The 20,985-nt window shown below is 38.9% G+C and overlaps 1 protein-coding gene across 2 annotated transcripts in view; it reads left to right on the plus strand.

The window, feature by feature from the left end:
• FOCAD (focadhesin) overlaps positions 1–20,985 on the plus strand; it is a 305,222-nt gene that overhangs the window by 228,292 nt on the left and 55,945 nt on the right. For both annotated transcript variants that reach the window (XM_069576651.1, XM_069576652.1), the window contains exons 23-27: positions 5,919–6,007; positions 9,444–9,488; positions 14,403–14,511; positions 17,095–17,211; positions 19,691–19,929. In XM_069576651.1, coding sequence (XP_069432752.1) covers positions 5,919–6,007; positions 9,444–9,488; positions 14,403–14,511; positions 17,095–17,211; positions 19,691–19,929 — 599 coding nt within the window. The remainder of the gene's footprint in view (positions 1–5,918; positions 6,008–9,443; positions 9,489–14,402; positions 14,512–17,094; positions 17,212–19,690; positions 19,930–20,985) is intronic.

Below are 20,985 nucleotides of genomic sequence, written 5' to 3' on the forward strand. Positions count from 1 at the left end.
TCCATCTAGACTTGCTTACATCTCCAGCTTTATGTCTTAACCCTCCCCCTGCATTTTCAACCTTGCTCAATTTCTTTGTTTTCCTAAACACAGCATGTCTTCCCTAACCTCTTAATTTTTTAGTTCCCCAACCAGGGAGCCAACCTAGGGCCCCTGCATGGGGAATGTAGGGTCTTAGCCACTGGACTACCAGGGAAGTATACCCTAACCGTCTGACTTTTACCTACACTGTTCTTCCATTGCAGGCACTGCCACTTCCCTTTGCCTATTCAAGGCTCTTTTGCAGCTTTTCCCTTTTTGTCAAATTGCAGGAATAAGTTTCACTTTGTATGTATAGTTAGTCATGGTGGTTTAAGGGGCACATGTTGGAATGGCAAATTTCTACTTGTTCTTTATAGTTTATCTGTGTGCCTCCCCTCTCCCACCAGGGTTGTCTGCCCCTCGCATATGCTTCCTTAGAACCCATGCTTCCCTTTAGAAGCCCTCATCACCTGAGTTATGTGTCCAGGGTCTCCCTCCAGTTATCTCTCTTCCTTACAGTCGGAAGCTGTTTTCCTATCTGTTGTCTCTCCAGAACCTGACATGTCTAAAACATAGTAGGTACTCACTAAATAAATGAATTATGCTTAATTTGACTTCTTTTATTACAATAATATTGTAAGTTATGGTTTATGAATTTCAAAAATTAGAAATAATTTTAACCAGTTTGGGAATATATAAACAATTAACAATATGAAAAAAAAAACTTAATTCTTTTTCCTAGCTTAAAATTCATTGTTAAGGATGATAGAAAAAAAAATTCTAAATTACTTAAGAAATTGATGGCCCCAAATAAGATTTTTATGAAGTCTTAAGAAATAAGGTGTTGTGGTTAAATATTGCAGTTGTCCCCAACCTCAGGGATCTAATGCCTGATGATCTGAGGTGGAGCTGATGTAATAATAATAGAAATAAAGTATACAATAAATATAATGTGCTTGAATCATTCCAAGACCACCTTCCTCCTACCTTCTGGTCCATGAAAAGATTGTTTTCCACGAAACTGGTCCCTGGTGCCAAATAGGTTGGGGACCACTGTCCTAAAGGACGGAGGTGGGGCCAGAGGAATGACTCAGCATCTCAGCATTCATGTTTGCATCTTAAAACCTTGCTGCAACATATTCAGTCTTTGATGCTTTAATAGAGGGTGTACTCCAATACAGGCTTCTGGAAGCAGCAAGAGTAACTCCTTCTCCTGCAGAATATCCTGAGAATTTATTTAGCTCTTAGCATAAGGAAGGTCAAATAGGACAGGATTGTGGTATAAGATGGGCATCCCTGGTGGCTCAGGCAGTAAAGTATCTTCTGCAATGCAGGAGACCAAGGTTTGATCCCTGGGTTGGGAAAATCCTCTGGAGAAGGGAATGGCAACCCACTCTAGTATTCTTACATGGAGAATCCCATGGACAGGGGAGCCTGGCAGGCTATAGTCCATGGGGTCGCAAAGGGTTGTACACAACTGAGCAGCTAAGCATACACTCATGGTATATAACATGCAGATGACAAGCAATTGATTTTTAAAAAATACTCTATGGTTTCCTTTTCATAATAAGACCTTTATTAAATGACTAGTGTCTGCCTACCAACATGTAACATTTAGTATTTCAGTTCATCTTTACAGAAGCCCTTTGAAGTAGGTATTGTTAACCTCATGTAGAATGGGATTATAGATGGGAAAGCAGGGTTAGCAGGAAAGCAAAGCAAACAGCACACAACCCAACAGTCAGTAAATGAGGGAGCTAGAACTTAACCTGGATTTGTCTGATTCCAGAGCCACAGTCTTTGCCACTATGTCATGCTTTTTCCCTAACACCACCATTGTGTGCCTCTGACTCTTTGCAACTCTATGGACTGTCGTCCGCCAAGCTCCTCTGTCCATGGGATGTCCCAAGCAAGAATACTAGAGTGGTTGCCATTTCCTTCTGCAGGGGAATCTTCCCTACTCACAGATCAAACTCGAGTCTCCTGCTTTGGCAAGCTGATTCTTTACCACTGAGCCACCTGGGCAGCCCAATACCATCATTAGTTGTTACAAATAATGCAAATTGGTTTAATATTTTCGAGATCAATTTATGAAAATCCAGCTGAGTATTTTGTAATAATACAGGTCAACTATTCTGCCTTTTCTATTGTTGTCGGTGACATATGTATCTTTATGTATATTTATTTATCAATTAAAATCTCTTTCCTTTGGATTTCTAATAAGTCTAGTTCCGATGAGAATTGGTGATTAAGAGCTGAAACTCAAAGTAGGGGCTGTAAAAAGATTTTCAGTATTATTTTAAAAATATAGCAGTGCTCTATAGGCTATCAGTATTATTTGATATGCTGATGCATTGTAACTGTTCAACAGGTTGTGTGTGTTTTTTTTTAATGAGCCCACACACTTAAATAGAATTTACAGGATCTTAGAAGAATTAGAGCAACTGCCAAACTCCTCGTCTATATCAAGAATTTCCGTCCTGGAGGATAGCTCTTTGGTACAGGAGGTGTAGTTACTTCCATCTGGTGCTAGACATGTTTTGTAGACTGGAACATCATTTAGAGGAGCCATGTTTTATTCAATCAGCCTAGGAGACACTCTGAAAGGTACATTCTGCATTATTCCCTGGAGGTTGACTGTAATGTGAATAAGTTTGCAATTTGAACACTTCTAGTGGCTTTCGCTTGGGCATCAGCTTCTAGCCTCATCTAATTTTCCACAAGAACATGGGATTTTGAATTATAAGTGTATCAAAGTGATTGACATGGGGAGGTATTTGAATTTCTTCCCATGAAGTTGAAAAATGCAGCTACAGGTTGACTGACGGTTTTGAGTCCATTTTGGTAAGGTGCCGTCCAGTCGACTTGACCTTGCTCCTTTTGAGGGATGCTAAGGAGGTTAAGGTTTCCAACCTTTGTGTAAAGGGTCCTTAGGGACTATGACTATGACCTCAGACAGGACAGAGGGGTTAAAAATAGGTTGACTGAAGATACTTGTTTCCTGCATTGGTCAGCTGGCCACACAATAATCTGAAGTCAAAACCAGTCAGGAATTGTGACTACTAGTAAATTACTCTTTGACCATTTGTAAAGGTTGTTTTCAGTGTGCAAGTTTAGAATTAGGCAAAATTGCTCACTGTAATCAGCAAGTTGTAGTTACACAGGCTGAGGGTATTTCTTTTTTTTTTTTTTTAAGGAAGATCAATGGATGAATTAATAATTAAAATCTACAGGCCATCCAAAAATCTCAGTTCAAGTGATTATTTCAGCCTTTTCTCTCTCAATGAGTGTTCCCCCCACCTCTCCCCCTCTTCTTAACCATAGCTGTTAACCAGAAGCAGAGGAGACTGAGTTAAATGCCACTGGATCTCATATCAGTAGGTGAAGAATTGGATGGCAAAGTAGGTCTGAAAAAATAGTCTAACATTGACTGGGTGGAAGGAGTTAGAGACATTTCAGAAGAGACGACTGAGAAGAACCAAAACTCTGAGAAAGGAAAAATGAAAAACGTACTTAGTCACAATAGAGTTGTACTGATTTATGGCTACAGGAGAGATCAGAAAAGTGGACCTTCTCAAGAGGCTGCACGTATACCGGCCTTTTTGTGTTTTTTAAATTTCTGAACGATTTTTAACCTTTTAATTTCTTATCTTTTATGGAAAGCATTATGGAACGTACATATTTTAGGAGGAAAGAGGAATGATTTAAGAAGCATAATAAACAGAGGCAGGCAATAGGCATGATTTTGTGTTTTGCCTACCCTCCTGGAAGGCTACAATCAATATTAAATATTAATATCTTGCCAGTTTGACCATCTCTGATACCTTACTCCAAGAGACAGAGGGAGAATGAAAAGGTCAGGATTCTATCATTGAAAACACAGAGATGGGGATGGACACTGACTGAAGTAAATAGGAACTATGAAGGACGTGAACAGAATGCCCACCAGATCTCAGTGTGCTGAACTGGTGAGCCCTATGTGCTGGAGGTTGTGAAAATACAGGGCCTCCTTAGCTGGATAAATTGTCCTTGTCCTTGTCAATGAGCTTACAGGCCAGTAACGAGAGTGTATGAGAGAAATACAGGGACGTGCAACTGTATAGTCTGGATATTACATTTTGGGGAACCTTTTACTCTTTGAGAGTATGCAGATTAAAAATATGAATTATTTCAAGAAGGTTCTATATACATATATATTCATGAGAGAATAGCTTATAAGAAGATAATAAGGGGGATTTGTTTTTTACAGCAGACCTGATAATGGTAGCAATTATTCCCAGTCACTATACTAAATAGACACTTTTTCACATTATTTAATGTGATACTGTAATACCATAAGTCAGGTGTTTGCTATATTTTACAAATGGAAACTGAAGCTTGGAGAGGTGAAGTAACTTGCCCAAATTTCCATAGCACGCAAATAGAAATGCCATTAGGTTAAAACATCATGATTTCAGAACCCACATCCTTAACCTAAAGCTGTATTGCTTCCCTCTCTAGAATATATAGAGAGATACGTTTTTCTTCTGTAGAGCACACCCTACTGCTACTGCAGCTGCTGCTGTTAAGTCGCTTCAGTCGTGTCCAACTCTGTGGGACCCCATAGACGGCAGCCCACCAGGCTCCCCGTTCCTGAGATTCTCCAGGCAAGAACCCTGGAGTGGGTTGCCATTTCCTTCTCCAATGCATGAAAGTGAAAAGTGAAAGTGAAGTCGCTCAGTTGTGTCTGACTCTTAGTGACCCCATGGACTGCAGCCCACCAGGCTCCTCTGTCCATGGGATTTTCCAGGCAAGAGTACTGGAGTGGTGTGCCATTGCCTTCTCCGAGAGCACACCCTAGAACTCTAAAATCTACGAGAAAAATCAACCAGTAGAAAAATGAACAGAATAAGAAACCTGAATAGTCTTTAAACATTTGGAAAGATGCTTAATCTCAGTAAATAGTAAAATGAAAATTAAAACTGTAATGGGTCCCATTTTCACATTCCCCAAAATGGTAAGAATTTAAAAGCCTGACAATCCCAAATGCTGTCAAGGATGTGAGAAAGCCAGAAGTCGTTTACTGCTAGTGGGAACAAAAGCCACACAAAACACTTCTGCAAACAGTTTGGTATTACTCTGTAATACATAATAATAAGTTCTTGTTTGATTCAAGGTGTATCAATATACCAGAATTTTAACTACATTTAAATAATTTAACTGGTGATGCAGGAAAGGGGAAAGCATCTGATCAAAATAATTCTGAGTGTAAAAGAAAAAAAAAGAAAAATATTTGAAGGTTTTGCCTTTAACAGGATGATGATATTAGCTATATATGTGTGTGTGTGTGTGTGTGTGTGTGTATATATATATATATATTGGCCTGATACTGGTTGAGAATTATGTCTGTAAGTTTAGTCAAGAAATAGAAATGTAGTGTGCAGCTGTTTGATAATCCTTTTTGTTACACCTTACCTAAATCTTAAGTATTATGTACTTCTTACTCATTTTCTAACCGTTCTGTTGGAATGCTGGTAATCCAGTCTCAGTATTGTGTCGGTTCCAATTAGCAGCTGCTGACACAGTCAGATTATTACTATATGGAGGATTTGTTGAGTGGGCTGTATGGACTTCAAATCTGCTTTTAATAGATATCCCAACATTTAATGCTCTGCACTAAATTTGCCAAATATACAACTGCTGCAGGTTATACTTATTTGGTGAATGTGGAAATCCCTAGCAGTCATATAATTCTCTCTCCTTACACATCCTCTGTCATAATCTGCTATCTTATCAGGAACACCTAAAGGCTACTTGGGAAAGGATCCATCTGTTGTTACCTAAGTGTTTTCCAAAGAAATTTTAAAATCATTTTGGCCATAGAGTTTGCATGCTGATAGATGCTGTGCTTTTTGCAGGGAAGGATAGGAGAACTGGAATTGCAGTTAAAACATGGAAAAGAAGGACCTGAAGAGGTGCAGTACAAAAAAAACACAGCCTGGCTCTGGTAAGGGCATGGCTTTCTGTGCTCATTATTTGTTATGGGAAATGAACTGTGGAGGAGAAGGTGACTACCTTTAAAGACTTAAATGTTGGAATTTTAACCTCTCTATGAGCCTAAGTGGGCAATGGCCAAAGATGTGATGGATGTATTTTCCACCTTCTCCCCAGATAAAAGGAGGAGAGCTTTATTCATGGATTTTATATATTTTTATTGTTTTCTTAAACAGTGTGGAAATGGTTTGTTTTTCCCTTTTTTCCCTGTAATTGATTATTTTACATGCTTTTGAATAAAGGTTGAGTGTTTTTCTCACTCATTTAGTCAAAGAATACCTTCCCCTGCCCTGCTCTTCCCTCCTCAACACATCTTCATTACTAGGAACAACTTTACCATGTTTAGACTTTAATTTCTTTGGCAGACATCCCCCAGTGAATTCCCACTATATTATCTAGAAATGTGTAAGTGCTGGCACATTAAAAGCAGTTTAAGTTGTTACATAGGTTGGGATGAATACCTTGTCAGATTAATGTTACAGCAGCCTAAATCTAAGTGAAGTGCCCAGAATCTAATAAATAACTTTGCCTGTAGCCACAGATTTCTTTAATATAAAAATCTGTTCAAAGGTTACTTGGGTTTCAGTTTTTAATTTACTGACAATTGGCATATGTAGAAAAGCAGAAGCGCGCGTGTGTGTGTGTGTGTACTCGCATGTTTAAATAATTCTATTCTAAGTTATGTTTCCCAGATTCATTTTAAAAATAGCAGTGCAGTTTAAAACATTATGACATTGGATTTAAGATTAGAGATTAAGCATTTGGATTTTGCTTCCTATTTGCTATTTTCCTTTACACATGGTTTTAGTTTCATCTTCTGAAAATGATAATCTGGGGAGTGGTATGTTAGCTATACTATTCCACATATACACGGTGACATATGGAATCAAGGATGTGAGAGAGAAATGGAAGTCAAGGATAACTCTAAGATTTTGACTGTGAATAAGTAAAAGTATGGCATTCTCATTTACTAAGATAAAGAAAACTACAGAAAAACAGATCTATCTAGAGTAGAAATTAGATTTGAGACATGCTGAGCCTGAGATGCCTAATTAGACCTACAGTTTGGAGCTATCAAGTAGGTTGTTGACTATGAGTCTAGAGTTCAGGGTGAGTTCAGGGCTGGATATATAAATTTGGGAACCATCAGCATACCGACTGCATTTAACATCAAGATGCTGGATGAGATCATCTAGGGAATGAGCAAAGACAGAGAAAAGGTCAGAGGACTGAGCCCTGGGGCACTTCAACATTTAGAAATAGGGCAGGTGAAGAGGAGCCAATAAAGCAGATGGAACATCAGTGATCGGCACTGTAGGAGGAAAACCAAGAGAGAATGGAATCTGAAAAGCCACCGTAAACACTTAAGGAAGAAAGTGTTTCAAGAGAAGAGCAATCAGTTGTGTCAGATACTGCTCTGAGACTGAGAGTTGAGCATTAGATTGGCCTCTTGACAGTCATTGTTAACCAAGAAGGAGCTGTTTTGTAGGGACAAAAGCCAAATTATAGAAGGGTCTAGAGAGAATGGAAGGAGGTAAACTTGAGTCCTAAGTATAAACTGTTCTTTTAAGTGAGTTCTGCGGTGTGAGATGCAGTGAAATGGGGCAATAGCTGGAGGGCTTCTTTCCCTACGATGGTAGATGTCATAGTGTGTTCACGAGCTGCGGGGAGTAATGCAAGTGGAGAAGGAAGAATTGGTGATGCGGCAGAGAGGGCGCGTAGGGAGGGGGAGGGACCTAGTGGAGGCTGTCACCCTATGTAGAAGTACAGGCAGGTCGTCATGTGTAAATATTTCACATTGACCAATAGAAGAATGCACTGAACGCACTATACTCCATTTAGGAGGGCCAAGATAGGACAATATGTTTTAGAGAAGTTTATTATCAAATGGTTTTATAAAGTACAGGTTTAAGGATCAGTTTGCAACTATCTGAAGAAGTTGGCTCTTAAGAATGACTTATTCTGAGAGTACTGGATAGCTAAGATTTTATTTTAAATGCAACTACTTATAAATGCAAATATAATTTATATTTGTAAAACATTTATATAGTTATAAAAACTTTAAATTTATGAAACTCAAAGTGTATAGTGAAAATATTTATGATGTCTTCTTCATAATATAAATTTGTCGATGATTGTTTTTCACTTTATCTTAAGACTCTAATATGAAAAAAAACCCTATGAATATTTGAATTGAACACACCTTCCCTTGGTGAAGGCAATGGCAGCCCACTCCAGTACTCTTGCCTGGAAAATCCCATGGATGGAGGAGCCTGGTGGGCTTCAGTCTATGGGGTCACGAAGAGTTGGACACGACTGAGCGACTTCCCTTTCACTTTTCACTTTCATGCATTGGAGAAGGAAATGGCAACCCACTCCAGTGTTCTTGCCTGGAGAATCCCAGGAATGGGGGAGCCTGGTGGGCTGCCGTCTATGGGGTCACACACAGTCGGACACGACTGAACAGTACCTTCCTTTCAAATCCATAAATGTAGTTTTTTTAGTTCAACTTTATAACCATGTTTTTTAAAAAATTGAGGTATGATTGACATATAAAATTATATTAGTTTCATATAAACATATTAAAATTATATTAAGTATATTGTAGCCAACATTTAAAATTTTATTTTATATACGTACATAGTGACAATGCTATTATGTATAATCTGGGAGTAATAAATTGTTGTCTTGATGAGCTCCTGTGTAGAAAAGAGAGAATGTCTTGTTTAGGCTTCTGTAACAAAAATATCATAGACCAGATGGCTTAAACAACAGAAATTTATTTCCCACAGTTATAGGAGCTGGGAAGCCCTAGATCAAGGTGACAGCCCACATGGTGCTGGTGAAGCCCTGCTTCCTAACTTTGCTGGTGGGCTGCCATCTCCTTGTAGCTTCACTTGGTGGAGAGCAGAGAGAAAGCAAGCCCTCTGGTCTGTCTTCTTGTAAGGACACTCATCCCATGCATGAGGGCCTCACTCTTATCACCTCCTAAAGGTCCCACCTCCAGATGCCATACATTCAGTTAAGATTTCAGTTGGTCAGTTTGGAGCAGGAGACACAAACATTCAGTCCATAACAAAGAGTCATATACAGGACACTTGTATACCCACCACTCAGCGTAAGAGTGTATACCATGACGACACTGCCTACACATAAGCTACATTCACCTCCTTCCCTGTGTCTACTAAGTAATCTAAGGAATAAGCAGATGAGACTATGTTGGAGGTGAAGCCCTTTATTAAGTTCTTTCACCTTACACTAAAATTCCACATGGAAATTTTAAGATCTGGAGTCATTGCCAGAGGTTCTTGTTAACTGATGAATAAGCAAAAAGATTGCTTTCTTGCTCGACTGTAAGATCTCATACCTGTTTTCCAACTGTATTGCAGGGTTCGAGACATGTTGACTGATGAAATCACCAAAGCAGCTGCAAAGTAAGATCCATTTATTCTCTTACCAGAAATTTTCTATAAACATTTTTTCCCCTTACAAGTATGAATAATTTCTCCTTTTCAGGCATTTCATAAGGATTTTAAAGGACTTTTTAGTTCTTTTTTAAAAAATCAGTCATTGTCCTTTCTCATATGCAGGTAATTCTTACTACATGTCTTTCTGTGAAAATACAGAGAAAGCAGTACAGCCACATAACTTTTACATCAAAGATATGTCCATGTTGTACACTTTACAAAACGCTCTGTGCTTTGGCTTAGATTTAAAGGATTACAGTTTAGTACGGGGCAAGAAGTCCTTGCTAATGTGAGTTATGTCTGTTTTACAAATAGATTAAATCTCAAGAGTGAGCCAGTAAATAATTTAAGACAGAGCCTTTTATTCTCCCGGTGCTCTTGGACCAAGTGTATCTAAATATTGAATTTTTTAATACTAAAAACTAATGTGAAGACTCAGGTAAAAAGGCAGTTTCTATCATATATTTACAATTGCTTTAACAAAAATAGCTTGAGCATTACTACCTTAAGGCTTTTTATTTATCTGAAGCCATCTCTCACCGAGAAAATTATACCCTAGTGAACTTGCTTGAACAATCTCTTTAAGTCCCTTTGTTAAGCATGCTGCCTAATTTTTCCTGGGAGTAAGTTACATGTCAGTTACATACACTTCTTTTCACTGTTCTCCTTAGTTGCTGCCATTTCTGTTTGACTTCCTTTCTTCTTATTCACCAAATAATATAGATATACCTTTGACCTAGAGGACTTCATATGTACTGAAAGTCCATATTATCTAGAAATATTTAACTACAGTATAGTTGATCTCTCTCATTTCCCAGAACTTTCTGTAGCTAAATAGCCTTTGCCTAAAAAAAGATAAAACATAATCTACCTTAGAGTTCACTTTCCACTGGCAATTTCTTACACAGATAGTTTGTTGTAAAATTTGATCTTGGTACCTGATCACTATTCAGCCTCATGTCCTCTGAATAAAGGGAAAGAGAAGTGGTAATCCTCCCCTACCCTCAGTTCTGTGGGAAGCCCTGGGAAATACCTGCTGACGTATCTGTTGACAAAATGAAAACTAAAGTACAGAGAGTGTTCCATAGGAACTCATTTGTGCCTGCTTCTGTAGTTTGGTGAATTGCAGACACAGTGGGAGAGCATTCAGCTTCTTATTGGAGGGGAGGAGGGGCTGCGATGGGGACCGCCTTTAACCTCTACCTTTCAGTTTGTTCTATTGAATAGTCTACTTAGTTCCTGTTAAAAACAATGCCCTGACATTTGCAACAAATGCTCAAATGCTGAAGAAACTAGTGTCTTTCTATTAAACAGACTGTAATTTTGCCTCTGCAGTAGCTTTTGCAGATTCCATTCTAAAATTTTATTTCACCAAGACTTTAACCTTCAAATCTGCAAAACATCATTTCATGACTAATACCTAAGTAAAGTGTGTTCACATTCCCAGTGATATTGAGTAAAAATAATTTATGTTCTCATGGTGTTACCTTTTCATCAAACATTTCAAAGTATTTTATAGATCTTATCTTATTAAAACCATCCTGACAATACTAGGGATTCACAAGTGAGCAGGAGATAGTTAAGGTCCAGAGGCTGAGAGATTAATGATAGAGAGGAAGAAAAAAATCACTCTGCTGCCTTCTCTGTAATTTTTCCCACTGGCTTCCTCCAATCATGTGAGGACCCCCTTATCACCTCCTGCCAGTTTAGTCTTCTGTTCCTTGGACTATGGCCGCCTTAGGTGGTGGTGGTTGTCGTTTTAGTCACTAAGTCATGTCCAACTCTTTCGCATGGACTAGAGCCCACCAGGCTCCTCTGTCCATGGGATTTCCCAGGCAGGAATACTTGAGCTGGATGCCATTTCCTTCTGCAGGGGATTTTTCCAACCCAGGAATTGAACCCACGTCTCCTGCATTGGCAGGCAGGCAGATTCTTTACCACTGAGCCACCGGGCTCCTTTGGGCCAATGTAGGGCTTATTCTGTTCTGAGGCATAAATTAAATGTAGGAAGTAAAACACTAGTCACAGGATTAGACTGATGTAAGTTTATTTTTGTTGTTAATAATTAAATAGGTTTGAACCTAAAGATAAAAATCCCCAAAGGATTGGGTCACTTCACTAATATGTAATGTAATACTTTGTCCCTAAGAAAGCATCAGTGTAGCTCATCCTTCCTTGAGCGTTTTAATTAGGTTAATGGCATCCGTTTCAAAGGACACTTTAATTAAAATGTCAGTGGTGTTGCCTAGATAAATACTGTACTGATGCTGACATGTTATTATGCAAATTAGCCACCACTACTTGACTGGTTGGGGATAGTTATGTGATCAACAAGGTGAAGAGTTTTTGCTGAACAAATTCTAGAGTTTCACCTGGCTAGCTCCTCCTTGAATATGTCTCATGAGTATCTATGGAGTGTCTTCTCTCCATAAGTCACTATGCAAGGCCCATGGGGAGTGTAAAGATGATGAAGAGCTAGTCACAGTACCTTTATGAATGTGTAACTTGGCCTAAGCATACCTTGTGTGACTGTTTTTTTTTTTTCTATTAAAGATTAATGTACAGATATGCTTTTAGTCTTCATCCAAAGATCTAATTACCAGTGACTTTAAATATATTTTTTTCCATTTTACAAAAGCAATACATGCTTAGTAATGTAAAGACCAGTGAAACTTTTCAAATACAATTATTTGGGACACTGTTTCAAAACTGAGGATAAATTCTCTTTTAGAATTTTAGGGTTAAAAAGACACTTTATGTCATCTTGACAATTTTTTTTTAATATGGACCGTTTTTAAAGTCTTTATTGAATTTGTTACAATATTGCTTGTTTTATATTTTGGTTCTTGGTACACAATAGCTCCCCAACCAGGGATCAAATCCGAACCCCTTGCTTTGGAAGATGAAGTCTTAACCACCAGACTGCTAGGGAAGGTCCAGACCAATATTCTTGATTTAGAAGATTTGTTATGCAATTTCTGGTGCCCATCTAAGAATTTCTTCAGGGTGATACATTCACCGAGAATTTAAAACTTTTTAAAAAATCTAACTTCAGGGATTCATGATCATTTTTGCAGAACAGACTTCAAGACAGTCTCAGCCAAAGGAAAGAGAGAATATTAGACATAAAAGATTTAATTTTGATTTTAACTGGTTTTCTGGCTAGGGCACCTGGGAATGCCCACATCTTGCCTTACTTACTGGGATTTTATTATTAGCTATAGGAGTTGCCAGTAATCCTCCTTGCAAAACTCCTTCAACCTCAAGTCTTCCTTTCTGTTCTTTCCCCCTGCCCCATCCCACAATGTAAATGTTGTCTTATCAAACATATGACAGGCCTCTTAGAGAAATGATTGGAGAAGGAGTGAACAAAATGACCCAGAGTACAAAGCCTTACTGAGTTTAATCAACCCTAGAGAGGGAGCGGGAGAAAGAAGAGAGGATTGGAGGAATTGATAGATGGAAGAACTTGATAACGACGAGTCCCGAATTCCATTCTTACCAAATGGAAACAGAAGTGCAAGAACACAAGTTTATACTGACCTGTTAACGCTCACTAACTCACATGTTCGGTCACGACTGTGGCCTAGGGCTGGATGTACTAGACTTGCCTGGGGAGCAGATCTGGACATCCACGCATCAGTTCTCTTCCTGCACCAGGGTAAGCAGGGAGTCGTTCTCAGATGTACACACTGGTTCAAGTTCAGGTCCGAGCTCCAGGTTCAGAGAAACATTCTCTGTGTTTATAGGAACCCGGCTTCCCTGGTAGCTCAGATGGTAAAGAATCTGCCTGCAATGCAGGAGACCCTGGTTCCATCCCTGGGTCGAGAAGATCCCCTGAAGAAGGGAATGGCTATCCACTCCAGTGTTCTTGCCTGGAGAATCCCATGGGCAAATCATGGGATCACAAACTGTCAGACACGACTGAGCGACTAGCACTACACACAATCCTAGGACTAACTGAGAACTGAAGTGTCTGGTGGTAAGGGTACCCTGTTGCCTGAGTTCTGTTATGATGGAGTCAGCAGGCCAAGAGCATGTCATCAGTGACCCCTTGGGGACTTTACTCGGTAGGAGGACTTTGGAATTATGGAATAATATTAAATGTACATTTTCAAGTAGTAAGTATATTTAAGAGATTCAGTTTTCTTGATACCAAATTCAGAAGTTAAACTGATGATTTATTGCCAATATTAGAAAACTGCCATTTGGATGATATAGAAAGACATCTCTCAGTCCAAACTGCCTGAGAACAAGCCTTTTTTGCATCTTCTCTAGGGGCTCTGAATCGTGTTACAGACTGACTCTAAGGTTGCTGGCTTTGGCATAGTAAGAGAGAGAAGGGGAAAATGATAGTGATGGAGGAGAAAGCCGCCAGTGTGTCGAGTTGCTAGTGAAGTGTGCTTTGTGAAGCAATTCACTAGAAGTTGGTTCCACATACCAGTGCTTTAGAAAAGCCAGGGCCCAATTCCATTCTGCTGGGCTTATTCACACAACTGTCCTTGGCTGGGCTTCTAAAATAAATCCATACATGTATATTGACTGAAGATGATGCTGAAGAAGATGGCTTGGGAAATGTAAGGTCAAATGATGAAATAAAAAATTTTAGGGAGAAGGAGCTTAGATATCTGAGCTTGGATTTTTTTTAGGTTCCCCAGAGCATAATGACCATACATTTATAAGAAGAGTTAAAAATTAACACTAGCATCAGAAGAAGGACAGAAGCTTCTAACTCCAGGGAACAAACAGACCTGCGTTTCCAAGGCTCTGTGAAGGGGTGGAAGTGCTTTTTGACCTCATCTGCCCTCCCTATAATAGCGCCTTGCCTTCTCTGGTTAATGCCCCCAAATCCTCTCTTGGGATCTCTTTCTTTTTAAACAGAGACAGCCCGGTGGTCAAAGGCAACGCGCTGTTAGCCTTAAGCAGCCTCGCTGTCGTCGTTTCCAAACATGAAGCCAGCCTCTGCTCAGACTCTGATGGAGTCCTGGAGGTGAGTTAAGGGTGATTAGAACCAACTGGGCTTTGGTTGTATAACGTGTGAAAAGTGAGACTTTTCCTTAAGCCTGGCTCTGAATTTAGGAGATTACCGTCGTGGGCTCTGCTACCCAATGCACCTTTACACCAGAAGCCTTGGTGTCCTCTAAAACACTTTTCTTCACTGCTTTTCTGTTTTGCTTTCTCCATCACAGTTAAGTGGTCATTTCCATTTGAAGGTGCCAATTTTATGCAACAGGGGTTGTCTTTCTGTGATTACATCATGGTAACCAATCTTAGGAGGTTAACTAGGCTTACTGAAAGTGAACAGTGCTGTCAAAAAATGATAAATAAGCAGTGTTTACTGACTGCAAAAAATTGCACTTTGCATTTTAATTGTAGATGTCAATGACAAAGTGCCTATTCATTTTTGCAAGGCATTTATTTCTTAATTAAACATGTGGCAAGCTGGCCAGTGTTCATTTGCAATGTACTTTTTCAGATAATTCATATCTGTCAAAATAAAAAAGCTTGGATTCATTCTCCTTTTAAGCCCCATTATCTGGTAGCTATCATTATCTGGAGACAATATAGTCAAGTGGTTAAAAAACATAGTCTCTGGAGTAGGAGCAGAGCTAGTAAGCACAGGTATTAGGATTTAAATCCTATTGTTGTCTCCTCACCTTTCAGAGCCTGTTTGCCATCTATAAGATGGGGATAATAGTACTTACCAGACAGGATTATTGTTAGGATTAAATAAAGTTATATATGTAAGGTACAATGGCAGGTAAATACTCAGTAATAGTAACTATTATCAAGAGTATCGGTATATACTTCACCACTTCTACTTGCAAAAAAATGGGCTTTTTTTTTTTCAATGCTTTTCAGCCTGTCTCTGTCCCTGAAGAGTGCCTTTTGGACCACTCGTATTCTTTTTTTCATGGTTCCTTTTTTGGTGGGTTCTTTGGGGGCAAGAAACCAACTCTTAATTTAAATTTAAAAAGGAGCTAGAAGAATAAGGAATCTGGACGTGCACAGAATTGAAGGTAAAGCTTAAAAACCAAGTTGAGAGAAGAACAGGGGTCCAGGCACAGGTCCTGATGAACCATCTTGGCAGACGACTCCTACCGGGATGGATCAGCTCTAGTCACTTACTGTCTTTGCATCACTCCCTTAAAATTTGAAATCCCATGAGTCCCAGCCCTACACCTTCAGCAGGGTAGGATGAGTAGCTTGATTGAACATTTAACCAGGCTTCAAATTCTGAAGGAGGGAATTCCCCAAAGGGTGCTCTTACCAGTAAACAAAAGAATAATGCAGTGTGGCAAAATCTCTACATGTATATTACCTGTGGGGAAGAGAAGGAGGCCAAGGGATTATTGCATGAAGGATAAACATGTAGCTAGTTACCATATGGTAATTTAAGGCCAGAATCTTATTTTAATAATAAGGAAGACGAAAATCTTTTAGAGAGGAAATGTTTCATATCCTTGAAAAAGGTATGGAATACTTTAGCAGAAGCAACATGCTGGGTAGATCTACAACCTAAAAAGTAAACATGCCTTCCTAGGACCCCTTTATTTTGGTGTTATTTATATGTAGATCTACCGGTGGTGCAGGATGTTTGCCTCGGTCGTAACTGGAGGTCTAGCTCAGAGTTTGAGCTCTAGGCTCTCCTATTCTCTGTTCGCTGAATCTGTGTCCTGTCCACAAAGCACATAGTCCACAAAACATTGAAGAGCCATCCAAGCCAAAGACAGGGCTTTTCTTTTACTCTTGATGACCTTGCCTTTGACTTTTACTCAGCATGAACTCAAGACCTCATTATTTGACTAAAGTTGAAGTTTTCAAACTTCATTCAACTCTGCATTTGACCAACAACTGAAGATCTTAAGAAGCAGGTCTTTTTTGATTCAAGGAATTAATTCCAAGGATTCTTAAACTATTTCAGCTTTTACAGTACCACCTGGGTGTTACCGTGTGAGTTAATGAATGTTTTTTGACATCTGTTGTCATGAATGATTTTTAAAACCAAGTTCTCTTTTTATTGAGTTGGGTTTTGTTGTTGTTGTGTTTGTTTTTTCATTCTCTTTCCTCATCTTTTCCAAACTGAAGATCATTTATGTTTTCGTATCTACTTGACTAGGCAGTTGTGATGATTCGTGAATGATAAATACAGTGATAATAAGCAGCCAAGCTGGAAGTGGTCAAAACATTTTGTTGGCTGCTTTATTGAAATGACAAGTCAAATGGAAGGTTTGATTTGCCTTCCCTGCACATCTCTCCCTTTAAACTTCCATATTATCCTCACTGAACACAGGAACACTGTAAGCAACTCTCAGATTGTTCTGTTCTGCAGCCCCCATCCTCTCACCTCTGCTAAGTTCTGTCTGAAAGGTAAACTGTATTCACGTGGGGGTGCAGGTTAGAATGTGTGTTTGTCAAATACCTGTCTACTTCGTGCGGTCCTGGCAGATGAAGTTTAGTTTTTAATAGTTCTTCATTCTTTTATTCAGGAGATTGTACCCTGGATCTAGAAACAATGGTTAGGTTTTTTCTTTTTTTCCCATTATCATTTCATGTTTTCCTTCTTCTGCAGGTTCAGCCTCACTTCCTGTCAGTGAAAGACTGGGTTTCCATGGTATCTGATACCCTTTTGGTCATCGTTGATAGCCACTACCAACCCAGAGGACACTTTTTCTCCTCGTTTTATCATGTAAGTTTGAGAAACAAAAAAACAATTTAGAAACTCAAGAGTTGATTCTAGTATCAATTGTTCACATGAAATCTATGATATAATGTAAATCTTGGCCTTAGCTATACATTGGATATGTTTCAACCTTGACTGTACATTAGAGTCACCGGAGGAACTTTAAATATATATATATAAGATATTGATGTGTAGGCCTCACTTCTGATTTAAATGCTTTGGAATGTGTCCTGGGTATCAACATTTTGGAAGCTTTCTAAGTTATTTTAATGTATAATCAGAGGCAAGTGTTGAAGTAAAATAAACATTGGCTGAATATGGAGGATCCTGTTTCTTGTCAGTTTTTTTCATTTTGGGATATGTGACCACAGGAAGTTCAGTTCATTGGTCTGGCCCTTTGTATCCTTGTTTATAAACTGAGATTATTGAACAGTATTATCTGCAGTGATTGTAGCCCCAACTTTACCTCTTATTAGTTTTGTGACCCTTGACCTGACAGCTACTTAACTTATCATCTGATTTTTCCCTTCCTGTAAAGTGAAGGTAAAAATGAGTGCTTTGCCAACTTTATAAAAGATTGTGAGGATCCAATTATATAATTTATGGGAAAATGAAAAGGCAAAATGCTCTATAAATACCAAGTAATGTTGTTGGTCATATAAAAGCACCTGTTACTTAGTCATTCTCTTTCTTCATGCTTATATGCTAAGATTTGAAGCAAAATGAAACCACACTTTGTTGGTTTACGTTTTGTTTTCCCTTAACTGGCTGTCGTGCATGCTGTATTTCTGTATCTGCATGGAATTATTTCGGTTCTACCTTATCGCTATCCATTGCTTAGGGAATTATAGGGATCATGGGACAATCAGCTGAGTAGCAGAGAATTATAGCTGATTTGAATGAAAATATAGCGCAGGTCCTGAACTGTTGCTAAGATTATGAGTTTAGCCTGAAACTTCATCGCCTTAGGTCTTCTTTGTGCAACATTTGGCCTCTGTGTGTGCTTCTGCCCTGGACCTGGTGTGTACCCATCTAGGGCTGAGGGTCAGGAGCCAGCTTTTTGACTAGAGAACAAAAAAAATTACTTACTAGATAACATATAATGATATTGGAAAATAGATTTTGCTCAAAGAAGTACTTTCTCTATGATAATTTGTTTTCTGTCAGAAGTGTTTGTATTTCTTTAACGATGGATGAAGAACTTGTTAGCTTAGATGGAGGTCTTTGCAGTAGCTATATGCTTCAGATATGCAGCAGGACAAGATATCTATTAGATTTCTAATAGTGCTGCTTAGTTCTTGCAAACCAGTAAAAATAATGTCTTTACTAGGCAGCTCCAGGTTGCCTCTTACCTTTGTAATCTTGTGTTATTATACTTTTTCAAACCGCTGTTTCAAAAGCCACTTCCTTTATTTCCTTTGTCCTAGCAGCTGGGTCATTTTAAGTAGCATTGTCATTGTAATAGCACTGTATTAACTTAAAGAATCCCTTAGCACATGTTTGCTTTTTATCCTTAAAGGACTAAAGCTTAGAGAGCAAATGAGGATAGAATTAAAAACACTTTTTAATGTGTTTTGACTGCAAGGGACAACACGGCCTTTATTGTGTGTCTGCAAATTTGAAGTGGGTAATACTCAGGAATGATCAGCGGGCTTTCTTCCTCACTTGAGACATATTGATAAGTGTATATAATGTCTGGTGGAACTCTCTAACGCAGGATTCTTGTACAAGCTGTTCAGATTCAGCTGCCCTGTCATTTTATTAGGGCTGTTATTCATTTCTTTTCCCATAATTACATATAGGAAAGGAGCATTATAGTGCTCTCTGTTTCATTTTGAATAGCTGGTTATTGCTTTGTAACCAGAGGCTTTTAGGATTTCAACTTCCTTTTTAATTAAAAGGAATTAACCCCCTGTAGGAAATAATCCATCTACTGGGAAACGTTCCCACCAAAATTTTTGGGAGATCCGCCAATAGCTCCCTGTGCTCTACTTGCACTTACCCTTCTGTAACTAAACTTGAACTGCCCCCACCCTAACCCCTTTTCTGTCTCCCAGAAAACTCCGGGCTTCCTGGACATGTATAATGTGACTCGGTGGTTGCTCCAAGCTTGGATAGCTTCACTTACAGCTTTTTCATTATATACACATGTGGGCTTTCAAAACCCCGAAATTGTTTCAAGCTTTATAGGGAGGGAATTCACACCCATTAAAAGGAAACGCTGTTTTTTGTTTTTTGTTTTTTTCAAATTTAAAAGGATATTATTAGTTAACCAATGGCTTAGCAGCAAATTGTTTTTCTAAGAGTAAGGAGGTAACCTGTAGATAAACACGGAAAGAGATTTATTTTTCTAATAATTTTTTTGGAGTGGCGAGGGTGGGTTTAACAGAAGCTTGTATTGTATCGTGCTTTCGTGATAGGTGTGCTCCCTTCATGTTTTAAACAAAAGGCCAACCCCTTGCTTTCTTTCTCTGGCATGTCCTAGAAATCCTATTCCGGTGAAAACACGGCCAGTGCCATTGCCCGTTCTGCGGCCGCCACGGCTTTGTCTCTCCTGGTGCCAATTTTCATTATCTCTTGCAAAGAGAAGGTTGAGGAAATCCTGAACATGCTGACTGCCAGGTTACCTGGGAAACCAAGCGCTGATGAGTCTCAAGCCGTGCAAATCCACATGGGCCTTGCACTGGGGATGTTTCTCTCTCGCTTGTGTGAGGAGAAACTCAGGTACAGTTTATTAAAATATTCCTCTTTTTCCTCTTTGTGACTTAGGTGATTGATTTCTCTCTCTCTCTCACACACAGACACACACACACTCACATTATATCTGAGCTATTTGTGGTGCTAAACTTTTCAATTTGAGCAGGTTGATCCTTTTTTCTCTTTTATGAATGAATTTGTCTCTCTCAAATATCATCACAGAGATATTCATTTGTTTTAAGGGTTGCTTTTCTTTTAAGTGATTGATTACTTGAAAATCATTTCACGCTTAGATGAGAGCCCTGTGTAATAGACATGAGGAAAGTCTAATCATATGGTGCTATAAATTTTAAAAAGCATCTTTTCCTTCTGGTTTATAAGGGTGAAAATGACTGCTCTTTCATTGATATCAGTATAAAATGGGAGGAAAGATTGGGGTAGCCCTGTGCCTGAGGGTGCGGGCTTCACTGAATCACCCGAGAACTGCATGTACCGGTTTTAAGTATGGCTTTTATCCTGTGCCCTGGCTACATTTTAGTAATCCTTAAAGAGTCTTAATCTGTGCATATTATACTGGGTGCTTTATTCAGTTTGATTGCTCATTTGTAGACTGCTAGCTTTACTCTTGAATGGAGCTAATAGAATATCAAAGACCCAGGTGGAAAATTCCACTAGTGAAAAAAGTTTCCTTGTGCACAAATCTACTTTAGTTTTGGTGTTCATTATATTTATTCTTTATTTTATAACTGATCTTAGAATTTTCTATATCCAGATTGATGGTAGTGTGGTACAACATGAATATCTGAAGATCATGAATCTTTAGATGTCACTGACTTGGTATTTCAGCCCCATTTTCCTCCATTGGAAATAGTAGGGCCGGTGGGGAGAGGCATTCTGTTCTGATGTTAGCAGTCCTGATGCTTCCCTAGCTGGCAGAAACCATCTGTCCAAAGGCAGGAAATGGTGTTGATGTGGGTAAATTGGATGACATTATGCTATATTTAGATTTCTGTTTGAAACCAGTGGTTAAGTTTACATTTGTTAATTCCCATAGTTTTGTGCAAACATCAGTATGTGACTCCT

This window comes from Ovis canadensis, chromosome 2 (assembly GCF_042477335.2).
Source record: "Ovis canadensis isolate MfBH-ARS-UI-01 breed Bighorn chromosome 2, ARS-UI_OviCan_v2, whole genome shotgun sequence".
Taxonomy (NCBI): Eukaryota; Metazoa; Chordata; class Mammalia; order Artiodactyla; family Bovidae; genus Ovis; species Ovis canadensis.